At 37.6% G+C, this 20263-nt stretch overlaps 2 protein-coding genes across 2 annotated transcripts in view; both read right to left on the bottom strand.

Annotated features, from left to right (window-relative positions):
• LOC138165848 (alcohol dehydrogenase E chain-like) overlaps positions 1-20263 on the bottom strand; it is a 417804-nt gene that overhangs the window by 79576 nt on the left and 317965 nt on the right. The window lies entirely within an intron of this gene.
• LOC138169227 (all-trans-retinol dehydrogenase [NAD(+)] ADH7-like) overlaps positions 15210-20263 on the bottom strand; it is a 34758-nt gene continuing 29704 nt past the window's right edge. Inside the window, exon 8 of the mRNA XM_069098513.1 lies at positions 15210-15234. Within this exon, the coding sequence (XP_068954614.1) occupies positions 15210-15234 (25 nt within the window). The remainder of the gene's footprint in view (positions 15235-20263) is intronic.

Raw genomic sequence — 20263 nt, 5'->3', positions numbered from 1 at the left:
CACACACACACACACACACACACACACACACACACACACACACACACCAAACAAAAAAAGCTGGCTGTGTAATCTTGGGCAAGTTACTTAACCCCAATTGCTTTAAAAATAAATAAAAAATAAAAAAATTTGTTTTGTAAAACTTGGGTTCAATCAAAAGGCTGCACCTCCAGGACCTAGAAGGCCACCTTTGGCCTTGAGGCTGTGGATTCACCACCTCTGAGTAAGTCATTCATAGTCGATTATCTCACAATATTGCTGATACTGCATACGATGTTTTCCTGGTCCTGTTCCTTACTCAGCATCAAGTCTGAAATCTGTCTGCTCATCATTTCTTATAGCACAAGAGTAGTTAATTATATTCGTATGCCACAACTCATTCAGTCATTCCTCAATTGATGGACATTTCCTCAATTTCCATAAAGTGGTCCTTTTGACACATTTATTCATTGTTCCTGGTCTTTCCCTCTGGGTTCAAAAACAACAAGTCTAGGTACTTCTTTCTATGGTACCCCTTCAAGTGCTAGCTACCATGACCATCCTGATTCTTTTTTTCTCCAGGCTAATCCTGTCCATTTCCTTCAGCCAAACCTCACATGATATGGACTCAAGGCCCTTCACTACTACTCTTCTCTGGACACTATCCAGCTTGTCGATGTCCTTTAAAATCTGTGGCACTCACCACTGAAGGGGGTACTCCAGATGAAGTCAGATGAGGGCCAAGTAGCACTGTGGAACTATCACCTCCCAATTGTTGTAAGCTATGTTACTCTTAGAGGTAGCTACGTGGTTCAATGGATAGAATGCTATTCCTGGAGTCAGGAAAACCTGAATTCAAATCTGACCTCAGGCATTTACTAGCTGTGTGAACTCAGGCAAGTCATTTAAGTTCTGTTCTCATTATTTGTCCTTCATTTTTGAAGAGGGCCAGCAACAATGTAAGGTGATGTCTTGACTCAGGCATACATTGGATCTAAGTGAGACAGAATTGCATAAACTCCTTAGTTTTACCCTCCAGTAACAAGACAAAAGTCAAGATGCCTGGAGATGGCCAGGGATGCAGTAGATGACCTTGGCATCTTCTATTTCTGACCAATCTCTAAGCACTCCACAGTGCCCACTTTAGCTGCCTTTATGGCTGTTGGAACAAATTGTTCTCATTCACCCATTCTGCCAGGGGAAGTCTTCACATACTTGTTTTTGGAGGCCCATTAGTTAGCCTCAACCTAGTTTAGCCTGTCTGCTGAGATGATTTATCAGGATGTGGTTGTTGCACATGCTATAGCTTCTTAGAGCCACAGGTGAGAGCTGAACACCAGGTAGACACCAAAGGTAGACAGGCAGGCCTGGAAAGTGCTTGGCAAACCCTCACACCAGAAATTCTAAGTCTTTCTTGAACATCTCATACACACTTTTCTCTTTGTCTAAATCGATTAGAGAAGGAAATGTCAAACTATTCCAATATCTTTGCCAAGAAAACTTCATGGGCTGTATTGGTTGTTTTGGTCCAAAGGGTCATGAAGAGTTGGCTCTGACTGAACAACAACACTTTTTTAAAAAAGCAATTGGGGCTAAGTAACTTGCCCAAGGTTACACTGACAGTTTTTTTGTGTGGGTGTTAAGTATTTGAGGCCGGAACGGATCCCGGGTCCTCCTGACTCTGGGGCTGGCACTCGTACTCACTGCACCACCTAGCCACCCCAATGACACTTTTTAACAAACCTAAGATTGCATCTACTTGTTAATGGCTATGCCATAATGCTGACTTATATGATCTTGCATTCCACTAAACCCCCAATGTTTTCAGCTCATTTGCTGTCTGACCATGCGTCCCATGTATTATACTTGTGAAGTTCATTTCTCCATGTATCCAAATACAAGATTTTACAATTATGCCTTATAAGATTCAGCCCCATAATCTAGCCTGTCAATATCCTTTTAGATCCAATATTTTATCCATTTCTCCAAGCTTTATGTCATCTGCAAATGCAATAAGCATACCACCTGTGCTTTATCTGATTCACGGATAAAAATGTTGAACCATGCAGTGTGTAGAACATGGGAGACCTTCTATATATTGACGTGAAACAGTATAACTGCATTCAAATGAAAATTACTCACCTGTACTCACCTATGTGACTGAATAAATCACTTGACCTCCTTCATATCAATTTCCTCATCTATAAAATAATGGGGTTGGACTAGATGAGCTCTGATGTCCCCATGAAACAACAAGCCAGGATTTAAATCTGTACTTTCTAACTCCAAGTACCTATTCACTACATGAGGGAAATGGAACCTTCCCCAAGAACCTCAGAACTCTCTAATTCTCCCAGCTGTACTGATTAACCCCACAGAGATTGCAAAAATGGTCTAGCCCTTGTTAGAAGGGACACATTTGGAGTGGATTCCTCTTCACATTACCATCACACTGTGACCTGTGCATTCTCTCAATTGATGCTTTGCTATATCTATGTTTAAAACTTTGGGCATTTTCTTATATTATTTCCTGCATAATGATATTCAGGTCTTTTTCTTTGCCATGTTCTTTTGGAAGTTCCATGATCCCTAAGTCATCTCTGTACATACTAATTTCCAGGCTGGTTGCCTTGGCTTATATGGAATTTATTCATTCTTTTAAGGCCAAAAGAGATGAGCAGTTTTTCCTTTTTTTAAAGGATAATAAAGATATTTGTTTTGAAGATTTAGCAAGAATACATACACATAGTAGGTGCTTAAGAAATATTTGTTGACTTCTGCCCCCTTTCTCAGACTAAAGATGCATGTTTATTTTTTCCTTTACAGATTGTTAATAGTATTAAGACATAGTCTTTGTTTTCTTGGAATGTATAAAATATTTCTGTGCATGTTACTCTGTGAAGAGAGCCAGTCTAGTCTAAATTCTAACCTCTGGTCATCCTCACACAGGAAATTTGAGTAAAGGCTTGCCTTTGATACGTTAAAAAAATTAATAAAGTGACTACATATATATGTATATATGTGTGTGTATACATACACACACACACATACATAACCTTGTTAGATTCCTTTTCCAATCTTAAACCAGTAAGGGATTTCTGTTCAGTTCTAACTTTTGCTTCTTGGGATGATGGAGAATGATGAAATTCACTTTCAAATTACTTCCCTTTGTTAGGGGTGTACGTGCAGTTCCCCTGGAGGCCTGAGACCCAGAATATGCGGACTTTGCAGTGATAAGGGCATGCTGACCTTGCCGTACAGACAATGTGGAGGACTCTCAGATATTCTGTGGGCATCGCTCTGTTTCGGGAGGAGTGCTCCGTTACCTCCGGACTTGTATCCTTGGGCTTAGCTCAGACTTGGGGCCGGGAACTTCTGCCTCAGGAGAAGCGGGGGCAGAAGGGGGATAAAAGTGGGGAAGCTCAAAGAGGAGTTAGGAGTTAGGATGTGATTGCTAAAAGAAGCTGCCTAATAAAGCTTTGCTACTCTTTGCCTCTCCTGGCTCGTGACTCCGTTCTTGGAGAAGGTGGCTGGTCCGCGTCCCGACTGCGCAGAGGAAGTACCAGAGCCGTGAGACGGTTGTAACACCCCTGATGAAAGTAAATTTACTGTCATTTTAAAAGTGAATTTAGGAGATCACTTTCAAGGAATGGCAAAAATCAAGCAAACAATGATAGGTCACAGTCTCCAGAGCTGAACTAAATCATTTGGAAAAGGTTTTTGTTTTAACAAGTTCATTAAAAACAGGAAGGAGGTAATTCACCATCTAAGATAAATCTCTAAGAGATATCAAGGCATTTGCAAAACAAAGATAATGTCATGATATCCATTTTAAGGCAGTGGTGGGAATGGACATATGCTATTTGTAAACCTCTGTGTGATATGGGGTTTTCTGAACAAGATGGAAAGCTTGGAACATTGTCTAGGGTTTTCTTCTAGCAATTCTATAAATCTTCTGGGGCTATGTGTCGTGGGCTGAGTAAGAGTTTGGCTCTTTTCCACATTGTATGCTTGAAAAAGTTTTTCTTGATAATCTGATCAGGGTTACCAACACTCCCGTTCATCTAATTAAGTTCCCAAAATCCACTGGGAAAAGAAAAGAAATAAAAAGGGAGAGGAGAAAGAAAAGAAATGGGAGAATGGAGAATGAAGAAGAGGAAAGAGAGAGAAAAGGAAGAAAGAGGAGGGAAAAGATGAGGAAAAGGAGACAGTTGGAAGAAGACCTTGAGGCATATCCTGAAGGAAACAGTTGTTGGGAAGAGGTCCTGATATTTTCTCACAGACCCTCATGACGAAAACAATGGCCCCTCTACTAGGACACTGCTGCCACCTTCAGTCCCTTCCTATATTCTGCAGAGGGAACCATTCCCTAGCAATGGTAAAAGGATCCCTTGTTTTTCAAGGATCACAGAATATTTTACATATGGAGATAAAATCTATCAATTCAGCCTTCTTGGACATTAGGTTAGACTAACTTGCTTTAAATTTAAACAGAGGTCTGTAGATGTTTTGCTGTCTTTTTTCATGGTCCTCATAAAATAGAAATATTTTCTTGTGAAAAGTGACATTAATTTGAAGACCTCATGAAGCAAGGTTGAACTGGCACATTTCTAAGCCCTCTAAGGTTTTTCCTGTGTTAATTTATAGAACTTAAAAATGTTACTTCACCCCATGACCCAGCAATACCACTGCTAGGTCTGAATTCCAAAGAGATCAAAAGCAAAAGAAAAGGACCCATATGTACAAAAATATTTATAGCAGCTATTTTTGTGGTGGCAAAGAATTAGAAATTGAGGGATGCCCATCAGCTGGGAATGGCTGAACAAACTGTGGTATATAATTGTGATAGAATAGTATTGTGACATAAGAAATGGAGAGCAGAATGCTTTCAGAAAAAAAAACTTATGTGTGTGTGTGAATGACATGGACTGTGTAGGAATTTGCTTTCCTTGACTATACATATTTGTAAAAAACATTTTAAACTTTTTTAAACAATTGGGTATGGGGAAATAGGAAGGATAGAAGGAAGATCTGGGTTAATTAAAAATACTAATTTAGAAAAAATTAAAAGGCTAGGTGACTACCAAGGTCCTCCCCTCAAATTCCAAATTCTTCTTTGGTTTTCTAATTACTGGGGCTAATCAGGTACGAGAGAAAGTGATCTAAAGTCAAGAATAGAGTTGGCAGAACCGAGGTTACTTTAAAATTTCCATTTTAACGGTGCCACCTATGATGTGGAACTCTTAATGTTCTTTAACCTTATCCTATCATATTTCATTGGTTTCTATATTAGGTTACATTGTTCATCATCAGAAACCAAGGCAGTACATATTGTCCCCATTTTACAGATGTAGAAACAAAAGCACACAGAGGCTAAATTACTGGTCCAAGATTACACAACTAACTAGTGTCAGAGACAGGATTTAAATTCAGCTCTTCATGAGACACTCTAGTTTAGGAACACATGCATTCATAGATAAGAAACAGGAATTTTCTTATTAAAGCAAACACAGATGGGCACTGCTCAGTGTAGTATATGTAACTATTTGACTGTTTAAAGTAACTTTACTTAGATCTTTATTAGGCCTTCCCTGATTTCCCCAGAGTCAGTGCCTCTCTACCAAAAAATGTATTGGTACAAGTTTTGTACCAATATAATATCCATTATATTTGCACATGTAATTTCCACTAATAGAAAGTAAGCTCCTTCAGGGCAGGAATGGTTTGCTTCCTTCTCTTTGTAGGTCCCAGGGCCTAGCTCAGTGCCTGGCATACAGTAGACCCTTAACAACTTATTGATAGATTATTGTTTATTGATTGCTTCTTGCTTGTCAATGGATTACAATGAATCCATGAGCTCAATAATGTGGGTACAAATCCCGACCCATCCATAATTGATCCTTCTATGGGATTCTTGACCATGTCTTCTCACACAACCTCTATGAAAAAATCTACCAAAAGCACTGGAAGCTTTCTAGGCCTTTTAATATTCAGTAAGTATCAGGACATCACTCTAGTTAACTATTAATCTCCTATCTCATGATATGACCTTCTCTGTCAATCATGTTGTTTCATTGTTTTTAGTCACGTGTGACTCTTTGTGACCCCTTTTGAGGTTTTCTTGGAAAAGATACTAAAGTGGTTCCCTGTTCCCTTCTCCTGCTCATTTGACAGATGAGGAAACTGATGCAAACAGCATTTAATGACTTGCCCAGGGTCACACAGCTAGTAAGTGTCTGAGGCTGGATTTGAACTCAGGTCTCCCTGACTCCAGGTGTAGTGATCTCTCCTCTGAGTCACTTAGCTACCTTGCTCATCATAAGGACATCTTTTTATAGCACTTATCACATGCAACTGTGCAAAACCTAAATACAACAACATTAATGAAGCATCTATTGTATGTAAGGCATTGAACATAATGTTTTGGCATAATATTTTAAACATAGTATTTTCTGCACTAAATATGTTATTTATTGGGTCATTTTAAGGCAATTTTGGCCCCACCAAAATATTCATATTACACTTTTCTGATAAGGATTTGGTATCTGGATTCATAAACAATTAGTAAATATAATGACTATTAGCCATTCCCCAGTATATAAATGGTCAAAGGATATGAATAAACAGTACATTACTTAAAAGGAGAAATAGAAAATATTCACAAGCACAGGAAAGAATGCTCTAAATCAGGAGAAATCCCAATCAAAACAAACCTGAAATTTCACCTCTTACCCTGCAAATTGGCAAAAATGACCAAAAAATGACAACAGTCATTAACATTTCTAGTACCACTTTGAATAACAGTGGTGATAATGGACATCCTTGTTTTGCCCCCAATCTTATTAGAAATGCTTCTAGATTATCCTCCTTACATATAATGCTTGCTGATAGTTTTAGAGAGATGGGACCTATCATTTTAAGGAAGACTTCATTTATTCCTATGCTCTCTACTGTTTTTAATTAGGAATGAGTGTCTTATTTTGTCAAAAGTTTTTTTTTTGCTCTTATTGAGATAATCATATGATTTTTGTTGGTTTCATTGTTGATATGGTCAATTATGCTGCTAGTTTTCCTAATATTGAACCAGTACTGCACTCCTGGTTTAAATCCTACCCAGTTATAGTGTATTATTTTTGTAATAAGTTGCTGTAATTTTTTTTGCTAGTATTTTATTTTAATTGTTTTGCATTTATATTCATTAGGGAAATTGGTCTATATTTTTCTTTCTCTGTTTTGACCCTTCCTGGTTTAGGTATCAGTACCATATTTATATCATAAAAAGAATTTGGTAGGACTCCTTCTTTGCTTTTTTCCCAAATAGTAATTCCCAAATGTAATATGAATATTTTGGTGGTGCCAAAATTGCCTTAACACGACCCAATAAATAAATATATAGTATTGGAATCAATTATTCTTTAAATGTTTGATAGAATTTGCTTGTATATCCATCTGGATTTAAAATCCCTGGAGATTTTTTCCCAGGGAGTTCATTGATGGCTTGTTCAATTTCTTTTTCTGAAGTAGAGTTATTTAAATATTTTATATCCTCTTCTGTTAATCTGGGCAATTTATATTTTTGTAAATATTCATCCATCTCACTAACATTGTCAAATTTATTGGCATACAGTTGGACAAAATTGTTCCTAATTATTGTTTTAATTACCTCTTCATTGGTGGCGAATTCACCCTTTTCATTTTTGATCCTGGTAATTTGGTTTTCCTCTTTCTTTTAAATCAAATTAACCAAAGGTTTATCTATTTTCCCCCACATAAAACCAGCTCTTAGTTTTATTTATTAGTTCAATAGTTTTTAGATTTTGGTTTTATTATTCTCTCCTTCTGTTTTCAGTATTTCTAGTTTGGTATTTATTGTGGATTTTTAATTTGTCTTTTTCTAGCTTTTTTAGTTGCATGCCCAATTCATTGATCTCCTCATTCTCTATTTCATTCATGTAAACATTTAGAGATATAAAACTTCCCCTAAGAACTGCTTTCACTGCATCCCATAAATTTTGGTATGTAGTCTCATTATTGTCATTATCTTGTATGAAATTGTTGATTCTATGATTTGTTGCTTGACTCACTTATTCTTTAGGATTAGGGCAAACAGATGTCAATCAGGGTTTGATTAATTGTTGCACCGATTTTATATAATTAAGAAAGCATGAAGAAAATGTTAATAATGCAGATGAAACCTAAAAGTTTATCGTGGACATATTTTTCCAGAGAGCTAAAAGTATATTCATATATATATATATATATATATATGTATATATATATTTTTTCCCCCGTAGTTGTTACTCCCACAATCCTGTCTACACTGCACCTCAAAATCCTTGTCTGTTTCTCTCTGGAACCCAGCTTCCTCTCCTCTGACAAGGTCCACAAGAGGAGCTTTGCTTGCCTGGTCCTTCTCAGCAAACCTGCTACTCCAGAATTCTCATCTCTGAGACAGAGACACTAAAAGTGTCTGTCTGTCTGTCTGTCACACACACACACTTATCTCTTCCTTTCTCCCATCTTGGAAGATGAAGTGATCCTTCCCCTCGCCAAGGCCAACCTCTGTACCTATGCCTTTAATCCCATTTTCTTTCGTCTCCCCTGGGGGTTTCTCTTTGATTGCTGCCTCTTTCGCTCTCTTTGTCAATGTGTTTTTATCTACCAGCTCCTTCTCTACTGCCAATAACCATGTACTGATCTCACCCATCCTTAAAAACAAAAACAAAACCAGAAAAGCTTTCACCTGATCCTCCCATGCTCTCCCGCAATTATCCTGAGTTTCTCCTCCTTGTAGCTGAATCACAAAATCCCAAAGTTGGAAGGAACCTAAGAGGCCACAGTCAAAGAAAAATCTCCACTCCATATTTGACAAGTGGCCATTAAACCTTTGCTTTAGAACCTTAGATGAGGTCTTCTACTTCTAATTTGAGGGAGCCTGTTTCATTTTTGGATCATTTTAATTATAAGGAATACGTTCTTATTATTGATCCTCAATTTATCACTGCAACAATTTATTTTGTTTCTACTCTTGCTGGCTGGGGTTAAGCCAATCATTTCTAATTCTTCTTTTAGATCCAGTTCTGAGAAAAAAAAAACCATTTACTGTAGTTACCAAGTATACATACTACCCTTCTTGTTGGTCCTTTGTGATCTCTGCTACTCTGCCCCCAGAACTCCAAAATAAGACTCTCATTAGGATGGCAAAATTTAAAGGGAGAATAAATGTAGCTCTGCCCCAACAGAGTCAAGTATGTGTTAATCCAGTTCTAAGGAATGATTGCCAAGAATGAGATCCAGACCATAAAGGTATGCTTAAGCCCTGGCATGCCTCAAAGTCTTTATCACATAAACCTGGCCCCTACTCATGCTCACAAACAAGCTGAAGCCTTCCCAACTATGCCTCACAAGCCTTCTCACGACTTGTGCCACCAACTGGACATGAATCAAGAGGAGGCTGGTCACAGAGCTCATGGAAGGAGTTGGCCTCTAAATATTGCTGATGATTACAGTTTCTCCAATAATTCACATCTCTGTAGCACTTTGGACTTCATGAAACACATTCCTGATAATATCCCTGGGAGGTGAATAGTGCAAAGATTATGAATCTCCTTCTGCAGATAATTAATATTGATCATAGCTACTATTAATATAGAGATTTAAGGTTTGCAAAGCCACACATACATACACACATATCAACATATATGTGTGTGTACATATACATGTATGAGTGTATATATACATATGTATGTAATATGCATGTATAAGTAACAATTTTATCCTCCCAACAATTCTGTGAGGTGCGTGCTATTATTATCTCTATTTTACAGATATGGAAACTGAGGCTTAGAGAGTACTCTATAGACATTATGTCACCTAGAAACAGACGCAGGGAGATGAAGTGATCAAGTTTGTTTGACATAACAAGAAAATTCAGCAAAGACATTTGCCTATAAATAAGCATAGCTTAGACGGGGGTCTTATGGAATCCTAAAATTTAGTATTGGAAAGGACCTCAATGGTCAACTAGTCCAACTCATAGAAGAAAAGAATCCCTACAACAATACATCCTACAAATGGTCATTCAGTGCCCGTTTGACTTTTAAGGAGGGAGAGCCAGTAATTCTTGAGGCCATCCATTCCACCTTTAGTTAGCTCTAATTGTTTTTATAAAGTTTTGGTTGATATCAAGCCTTCTGACTTCATCTCTATGAGGTCAAATAGAACACAATAACCTTTCTTCCACAAGTTCTTGAGTGAAGTGATCATGATCCTTCCTTCTCTCCCTCCCTTGGAGTCTTCTCTCTTCTATGCTAAATTTCTCCATTTCCTCTACATGATGGTCTCCACGACTGTCAAATTGAGGAAGGTTAAATTGTGGTAACAATTATCTTTAATTTTTTTTTCAGAGGGACACAGGAGGCAGTTACTCCTGCAACCTGAGAGTGGGTGGAAGGGAAGTTATATACGAGGGACGTAATTAATGTGATCTTATGTGTAGTTCACATTTATCCATCAAGGACTGGCTATAGGTATAAGTAGAATGGAACTCATTGGATTTATAACCAAGAGAAATAGTGTGATACAGGGGATAGAGTATTGAAATCGAGTCAGGAAGACCTGAATTTAAACCCTACCTCAAGCACTTATAACTTCTGTGATATTAGGTAATCATTTAGTGGCTCTGTGACTTAGTTCCCTCACATCTGTAAATGAGAGAATTTAACTTGATGTCCTATAAGTTCCATTGCAGGTTCAAATGTATGATCCTGTAAGTCCACAGAAACCATGTAGACTAGCCTCCTTATTTTGCAGAGAGTGGAATCTGAGGTTCACAGAGGTTTTAGGGTTTTGTTCAATGTCACACAATGAATTTGTTAAAGAATTGGAGATAGAAAGTAGTGACCTATATAGTATGTTGTGAGAGATAGAATGTACCCTTCTTGAGGACAGAAACTATTTAATTTCATCCCCTATAACCCTAGCACCTAGCACAATGCATATAATAAATACTTGAGGATTGACTAATGGACAGTGGGAAAGGCCACTCTAGTCTAAAATGAGATGTCATTGAATCCTTGAACAGAAAACAAGATTAACATAAATGAGATTTCATAGGAAGACATCTCATTAATTAAATTAAGTTAATCTCATTAATATGGAAACTGGTCCCCAATAGCTCATAAAAGCTCTTATTCCATATGAAATTGTCATGGCTAAAATTTATGCTAATTAAATACAACGTTGTTAAAATTTCCATTCATTTCATTTCTTGAAAATATGCATAACGAGATTTCCTATGTGTCCAGACTTTAGGGACACCCTGTAGAGTCCAAGCCATTCCCCCAAAGGCCCCTTCCCAATGTTTGAATTCTTCTAGGAGATTTTGTCATCTGGTTTCTGTTTTAATGCTTCCCATAATGAGGATCTTTACTTCGACAGATAGCTCATTCCATTTTTAGACAAGGAATATCATTTGGAAATTCTGCCATAATCTGCCTCTGTATAACTTCCTTATTCTCCCTTGTGGTTTCAAACTGAATGAATTAATCCCCCTTCCACAAGACTAGTGAACATAGCTATTATATAGTGCCCTCCATATTCTTTCCTCCAGGCTAAATATTTTCGTTTCTTTAAATGGAGTCTCATATGACACCTTCAAGTGCTGTGACTATTGTCATAACACTACTCTGATGTGTTCCAGCTTTTTACATGGTCCTCCTAAAATGTGGTGCCCAGAACTGAATATGAAGTCCAGCTGTGGGCTGTCCAGTGTAGAATAAAATGGAATTATCACCTCTCAATCCAATTTATTAAGCACCTGCTATGTGTGAGACACTGGCCTACTGTGTGCTGGAAATAGAAAGACCAAACCAATCTCTACTAATGTAGTGCAAGACTCCATTCACTCTTTTGTCTTTTGGGTGCCATTTTGTTCCCTCATAGTAACCATAAAATCAACAAAAAATCCCAATTCTTGGGACTGCTGTGAAGCCACATCTTAAGGTTTATGATATGCTTTATGGGATACATCAAAGAAGGTGCGCAGAGTAAAAGCAGCCAAATTTAAGCTGAGAATTCAGGAGTAGCAGGTTTGCAGGGAAGGACCGGGCAAGCAAAGCTCCTCTTGTAGACCTTGTCACAGGAGAGGAAGCTAGATTCCAGTTCTCTCAGGGTCTCCTTGGTGTGTGATCTGAGGTCTTAGTAAAAAACTTCTCAGCGAAATCACTGACTTCTGGGTCACAGGATCAAAGATCTAACACTGAAGGGGAAGTGTTATAACATTAGGTCTGTTGGTCTGGAGACTACCATGACAGTTTCCCTTTAAGGGAGGCTGTAAAATTCTACAATCCATTCATGGAAAAATGCTGATAATATTTTTCAAAGGTTAGAACAGCTGTGTCCCTCAAATAAGATTTTGTCTACTGCCAGCTTGTTTTTTTCTCCCTGATAACACCCTTCCCCCAATATTTTGTCTTAACCTTTGATATGAAACTCAGCAAGGGTTCCACAGAATGAGAGTTCTGGGGAATACTCGCCCTCAGATATGCCCTTTAGAACACCCTCTTTCTGTTGAATTGAGCCGTGTCTCTGTACTCCTCAACACAGCTGGACTTAGGCGAATTATTCTCTGTGTTAATGTGTATGCCTAGAATGTGTGTTGGGTTCTGTCGTCCTGTCTTCTCTCCCCTGTCTTCCCCATTGCTTGCGATAAATAAGCTTTTCATTTATTTGACTCCTATTGTTACATGTTATTGCCAGCACCTGATCCCATCAAGGGGTTGTTTTTCACCAGTCTCTGACTGACCGATAGGCCCTTCCTTAGGTGTGGACTTGGAACAAGGACTTTGTCTGTTGACACTTACTTACCTCAGGGGAGTATGGCACTGGGAGCCATGTGCAAAGGTCAAAGCCATGTGCAAAGGGAGCAAAGCAAGGGTCAATGGATGAACCCTACATTCTTCCAGGGGGCATTCCCTTATGCCAGAGGACTCTCAAAACAGGAAGAGAAGAATATAGCATGGGACTGGACATCAAAATTCATAAGTCTGGTACAAAAAGCAGGTGTTCAGGAGCAGCTAGGTGGTGTAGAGAATAGAGCACTGGCCCTGGAGTCAGGAGGACCTGAGTTCAAATCTGGACTCATACATTTAACACTTACTAGCTGTGTGACCTTGGGCAAGTCACTTACCCCAACTGCCCTGCCTTCCCCCCTCCAAAAAAAAGAATGAAATAAAAAAAAACCAGGAGTTCCCACAGTTCAGAGGTTCTGACCTTTCTTGTGTATTGAATCTCTTTGACAGGCTTCAAATGATGCTTTTAAGTGTATAAAACAAAAGATACAGGATTAAAAAAAAAACAATTGTGTTGAAATACAGTGATCTTAGAAAAAAAATGAATAGACTTGCACAAAATAATGAAGAGTGAAGTAAGCATAACCTAGAGAACATTGTATACAGTAAAAGCAATATTGTTTTAGAAATAACTTTGGATAAGTCATTTTGACTCTATAAACACCCAGATTAGCTATGAAAGACCTATGAAGGAACATGCTATTACACAGAAGTATGTAGAGAATGATTTTACATATATAGTATATGCTTATATATGTATATGTGCATATAGACATATTTCTATCTAATGGTAGCCATCTTTTTTTTTTCTTTGCTTTTTGGAGGGCAATTGGGGTTAAGTGACTTGCCCAAAGTCATACAGCTAGTAAGTGTGTCAAGTGTCTGAGGATGGATTTGAACTCAGGTCCTCCTGACTCCAGGGCCTGTGCTCTATTCACTGTGCCACCTAGCCACCCCCCATAATGGTAGCCATCTTTAGGGTAGATATGGGGGAGGGGAGAAAAAAATGTTACACAATAACTTTATTATATATTTAAAAGGAATAGCAATTTGTACATAATAGATTTGCAGTTTCATATGCAGTCATCTTTTTCTTCATTCTACTATGTTATGCAAATGTTTCTTTTATTTCATAAATTAAAAATAAAGAAAAATTTAAAAAGAAAATATTAGGCATAATTTCTCATTCAGAAGAACTTATATCCATATCAGCAAAGGAATATCAATATATAATTGGCTTTATTAACACTGAACTGCATATTTATGTGGAAATTCTCAAAAAGGGATCTGGAATATGTTTTATCATTCAATTAAAAATATGAAAAATATGTGTTTTTTTCTAAATTTTGACACCATCTTCATATAATCTCTCTTCTCATTCCAAACTCATTTTAAAATTTACATTAAATTATTACAATGTTTCTTGAAATGAATTATAGAAATACATGAAATGTATGAAAATACTGTCAGCTCCTTGAAGGCAGGAATTATTGTTATTATTTTTTGTTTTGTATTCCCCATGGATATTAGAGGGCATGGTATGCAAAATATGCTAGATAAATGCTTGTTGAATTGAAATGAGTGATTTACTTTCTTTAAAATATACATTCGCATTTCTTGATTGAAGCAGGTAGGCTGTATCATATGAAAAATGAAAATGAACAATTTTACTTTATGAATTCAATTTATTTTTTAAAAGAGATACTAAAAAGGATTCATATTCTTTGAGACATAAAGGGATAAGACAAGAAAGATGGCAGGTGTAGGTTTTTGTCTGGTATATATAATGTAGATATTCATAGATATGTAAATAGATGTAACACATTTGTATGTATGTCTGTATATTTTGAAAAGATAATTTGAAAAGTTTTTATAAGAGCTTCATTGTCAATACTTCATCTAAAAGATAATATCTGGTTTAAGGTATTACAATCACACCACCCCATATGTCTTGCCCAGCTCATTTGAAATGGATGATTAGAATCCTGGAAGAAGTTGTCCTTTATGCTCTTATTAATTTGATGCATGGATATTATCATTTCCCTTAAAATTTCCACTTCAGTAAAATGTGAGAAGACCTTATATCTTTACCTGATGATCTCTAGTCCAATGGAAACCACTTTCTTCAGATTAAACATCAACAATCCCAATATTACCAATAGCACCCTACTACTATCCCAGGTAAATTAAATCATGTTAGTGACCATGTTAAAATGTAATTTAAGAAATTGTGTTTATTTGTTCTAACAGACTTAATTTCTGTCTTGTGTCTTACCCACATGAAAGAACCATACACAATCTATGCTTATTATATGAAATAGAAACATCAGATAAAGATATTCCAGATGGATCCACAGGTATCTCCTATCACTTCCAAGTTCAAAACGTCAGGACTGTTCGAATGCTGAAAGAGAAAAATGTTCATTTCTGTTAATAGCTTGTTTCTACATCTCTCAATAAGGGTAATTTAATATTAGGGTCCTCTTATTATACACTTTACTCTTTAGTGTGCACAGAGATAGCAAATGAAATACTGCCACTTCATTTCAAATTAAGTACTTCTCATTAAATGAATGATGAAGCTGAAAGAGCAATTTGCCAAACCTGGGGACTGGGGGAGGGGGAAATCAGGAAGCTAAAGGATATTTGGGGGTTCATGAGGATAAAAGCCACTTACCCTAGTCTTAAGAAGAGGTATGGGGGGGCAGAGTCAAGATGGCAGAGTAGAAACAGGATTTCCGACAGCCTCTGGCTTCAACCCCTCCCCCCCCAATTCATTTGAAAGGGGACTCTGAACAAACTCTGGAGCTACAGAACCCATAAAATGACACAGGGAAGCTAACCTCCTGCTGAGGACAGTCCAGCAGGCTGGCAGGAATTGGCCAGCACAGAGCTCTGGGAGCCGAGCCCAGCCCTGCTGGAGCCAGAGGTCTTAGCCTCAGGGAGGCCTGACCAGCCACTGGCTGGAGGCACTTCAGATCACCAGCAGCTGTGGTGGTTTCCAGAATTATCAACACATAGATGCTAAGGACAAAGTGAGAGGTCAGTGCAGTGTGGACCTTGGGATTCAGTAGTTGGGAGTGTGTTGGCTTTTGCCCCTGAGGCGAGAAGCAGCTGAGGCACCAAGGCCCTGCAGCTGCAGCCACATGTGGCTGCTTCAGCTCCTGGACTGCAGATTGTAGGGGGACCAAGAAACCAGTCTGAGGGGTAATTGCTCTTGCTTTAACCTGCTTGGATCTGGATTGCAGTCTAGGGAGGAGGTTCTGGGGCATGCGACCAGCTTGCCAGAGCATGTGGAGGCTTCAGAGAGGGCACCCAACTAATGCCTTTGGCAGCTGAGAAAAGCTTAGCATCTGGGATGAAGCTCCCCTGTCTGGTAGCAGAGTCCTCCTGAGGCAAAAAGCCCAAAAGTCAAGTAATTGAGTGGCAACATGAATAAATGATGGAAGCAAAGCAAACAGAGGAATACAACATTAGACTCCTATTTTGGGGACAAAAAGCATAAAAGCATGGAACAAGAGGAAGACAGTGAAGTCAGAACTCCTGCACCAAAAGTTTCCAAGAAAAATACAAGCTGGTTACAGGCCATAGAGGACCTTAAGAAGGATTTTGAAAAGCAAATAAGAGAAGTGAAGGAAAAATTAGGAAGAGAAACGAGAATGATGCAAGAAAATTATGAAATGAGAGTCAACAACCTGACTGCAGAAAATAACACCTTAAAAAATAGACTAACTCAAATGGCAAAATAGGCTCAAAAAGGCAATGAGGAGAAGAATGCCTTAAAAAGCCAAATTTGCCAGATAGAAAAAGAATTTCAAAAGCTCACTGAAGAGAATCATTCCTTCAGAATTAGATTGGAGCAAACTTTATGAGAAATCAAGATACTATTAAACATATCCAAACAAAAGAAGAGGTGTGTTTTAGCACTCAGGACTCAGTTTTTACATTTCTCAAGTCAGAGTGTAGGAAGAGATGAGTTCTGTTTCCTTCCAGGTGTGAATCTGTGGACTTAAATGATTCTTTTCTCTCTAGGAAAATAAAATGCATAGCACATATATTGAAGTACTTGGCAAAGAGGAGGAGCTCAGACAGATTAGTAGATTTATATAATGAGGATATATTTTTCCTCCTGTCATTGAAAAAAGACATTATTGGTGCCTACATGATGCCACTCCTACAAAGAGATCAAAGAGGGAGGAAAAGCACCCTTGTGTACGAAAATATTTAAAATAGTTCTTGCAGTGGAAAAGAATTAGAAACGAAGGGGATGCCCATCAGTTGAGGAATGACTGAACAACTTATGGTACATGAATGTGATGGAACACTGTTGTGCTGTAAGTAATTTTGAAGAGGATGGTTTTGGAAAAATCTTGGAAGATCTGTATGAGCTGATGCAGAGTGAAGTGAGAAGAACCAGAGAACAATTTATACAATAACAATGATACTATAAAAACAAACAACTTTGAAAGCTTAAGAACTGTGATTAATTGTGGTAAATTCCAGCATACTAATGATGAAAGATTTGACATATATGTATACATGTAGATAATATTAATATACACACATACAAACATGTACATGTTTGTATATATACACATACACAGGTATATATTTATTTATAATATGTATGGTATTTTTATAAGATCAATGTGAGAATTTACTTTGCTTAACTATACCTATTTGTTATAACTAGGGAGAAAAAGGCAGATTTGGGTTAATTAAGAAAATTAAAATATAAGATCAGGAATAGATGATTACTAAGGTTCTTTTCAAATTTCTATATTCTTCAATGGTCTTGTAATTCTTGGAGCTTAACTGCAAAAGTTGACCCAAGATGTCCGAGTACAGGTTGGAACCCAGTTGAACTCACATAGCATTCCCTTCGAAACAATTTTAAAATAATGTTTCAAATCAAATTTTAGAATGGCATAGCCTACAAAAGGTTAGTTACAGACAATTTTTGAGTCTAAGACAACTTAGGAAGTCTGCAGGAGACATCTGTGGCACCAGAGTGGGTGAAGGCCAGGAGAATGACAGGAGCACTAGCTGTGGGTCTTAGAGATGGCCACTGTAGCAGCAACAGTAGCAGCTTCAGGGGCTCTCAGCCTAGAGACAGTAAATGGATCAGACAACTGATCACAAAGAGATTTGGGGGACCCTTTGTTGTGTACTTGGTACAGCTGATGTTGATTGGCAACTCTATTACCTGTGACCAGTTGTGGGTCAAAGTTCTAAGATGGAGTAGAATTATGGCCATAGTTCCAGAGTCAAGAGGAGTGCTAGCATTTGTGGCTTCAGGGGAATAGAGGCCCTTCCTGAGTAAAGACCAGAGTACAGACCAAAAGAGCAATGACCACACCTCTGCCAAGATAATTCCACCTTGGAAGCATCAAAAAACTTGCAGACCTCCAGAACTAGCTCTGAATGAAAACAGCCACACAAAAATGCATGAAGCCTAGGACAGTGCCTTCACATCTGTAGGTGATTAGGGTCTAAATTTAACATAAAATTCAAAGTAAAGAGATAGGCTGGGAAAATGAGCAAACAACAAAAAAAGAACAACTATAAAAAACTCTTTTGGTGACAGGGAAGACCAAGATACACACTCAAAAGAAAATAACAATGTGAAAATAGTTATAAGCAAAGCTTCAAAGAAAAATGCTGATTGGACTAAAGGACAACAAGAATTCCTGGAAGAGTTAAAGAAAGAGATAAGAGTGATAGAGGCAAAATTGAGAAAAGAAATGAGAGTTAGATAAGAGAATTATTAAAAAGGCACCAAAAATGCTAAAGAAAATAATAACTTAAAAAACAGAATTGGCCAAATTGGAAAAAGAGGTACAAAAGCTCACTGAAAACAGTAATTCCTTAAAAATTAGAATCAGAGGGTGGCTAGGTGGTTCAGTGAATAGAGCACTGGCACTGGAGTCAGAAGGATCTGAGTTCAAATCTGGTCTCAGACACTTAAAACTTACTAGCCCTGTGACCTTGGGCAAATCACTTAATTCCAATTGCTCTTCCAAAAAGGAAAAAAAAAATAGAATCAGGCAATTGGAAGCTAATGACTTCATGAGAATTAAAAAAAAAAACCAAAATTAAAAGAATGAAAAAATAGAAGAAAATGTGAAATATCATAAGAACAAGTGATCTGTAAATAGATTGAGAGATAATTTAAGAATTATTGGACTATCTGAAAGCCATGATTAGAAAAAAGAGTCTAGACATTATATTTCAAGAAATTATCAAGAAAAATTGCCCCAATATCTATATCCAGATGATAAAAAGAATCTATCAGTCACTTTCTGAAAGACATCCCAAAATGAAAACTTCTGGGAATATTATAACTGACTTCAAGAGCTTTCAGGTCAAACAGAAAATACTGCAAGCAGCCAAAAAGAAACAATTCAAACATCATGGAGTCACAGTCAGGATCACACAAGATTTAGTAGTTTCCATGTTAAAGGAGTGGAGGCCTTGGAATATGACTTACCACATGGCAAAGGACCTAGTATTACAACTGAGGATAACCTGCCTAGCAAAATGCAATATTCAAGGGAAAAAATGGATATTTAGTGAAATAGGGGTACCGGGGATAGAGTACCAGACCTGGAGTCAGGTAGATCTGAATTCAAATATGGCTTCAGAAACTTACCAGCTGTGTTACCCTGAGCAAGTCACTTAACCCTATTTGCCTCAGTTTCCTCAACAATGAGAGAAGGAAATGGCAAACTACTCCATTATCTTTGCCAGAAATACCCCAAATTGGGTCATGAAGAGTCAGACATGACAGAAAAACAGTTGAATAACAAATAAAATAGAAGACTTCCAAGCATTCCTGATGAAAAGACCAGAGTTGAATAGAAAAATTAACACTGAAACACAAAATTCAAAAGAAGCATAAAAAGATAAACATGGAAGAGTTATCATAAGGGACTCAATAAAGTTAAACTGTCTCAATGAAGTTAAACAGTTTACATTCCTACCTGGGAAGATGATACATGTAACTCCTAAAAACTTTATCATTATAGGGCAGTTAGAAGGAGTCTGCATAGATTCATAGGCATGAGGATGAATTGATTATATTGGGGTGAGCTACCAAAAAAAAGAATGTAGGGGTAAGAAAGAGGTATGCACTGGGAATAGCAGGAAGGGAGAGCTAGAATAGGGCAAATATTCTCACATAAAAGAGGTATGTAAGAAAGAAGGGGAAAATAGAGTGGTGGCAGGCAATAGTTAAACCTCATTCTCATCAGAATAGGTTCAAAGAGGGAAGAATATACTTACAGACATATACATATACATACATACACACATATAGCTATATCTACATCTATATCTCTATCTACCTATACACACAAACACTCAGTTGGATATATAAATCTATTTTACCCAATACATAGATAGGAGAGGAAGGTAATAAGAGATATGGGTGG

Source organism: Petaurus breviceps, unplaced genomic scaffold, assembly GCF_028583685.1.
Source record: "Petaurus breviceps papuanus isolate PSGF00001 unplaced genomic scaffold, PetGlider_PUasm1.0 126, whole genome shotgun sequence".
Lineage (NCBI taxonomy): Eukaryota > Metazoa > Chordata > Mammalia > Diprotodontia > Petauridae > Petaurus > Petaurus breviceps.
The sequence above is the reverse complement of the archived record's forward strand: the minus strand, read 5'-3'. Positions and strand labels throughout refer to the sequence as shown.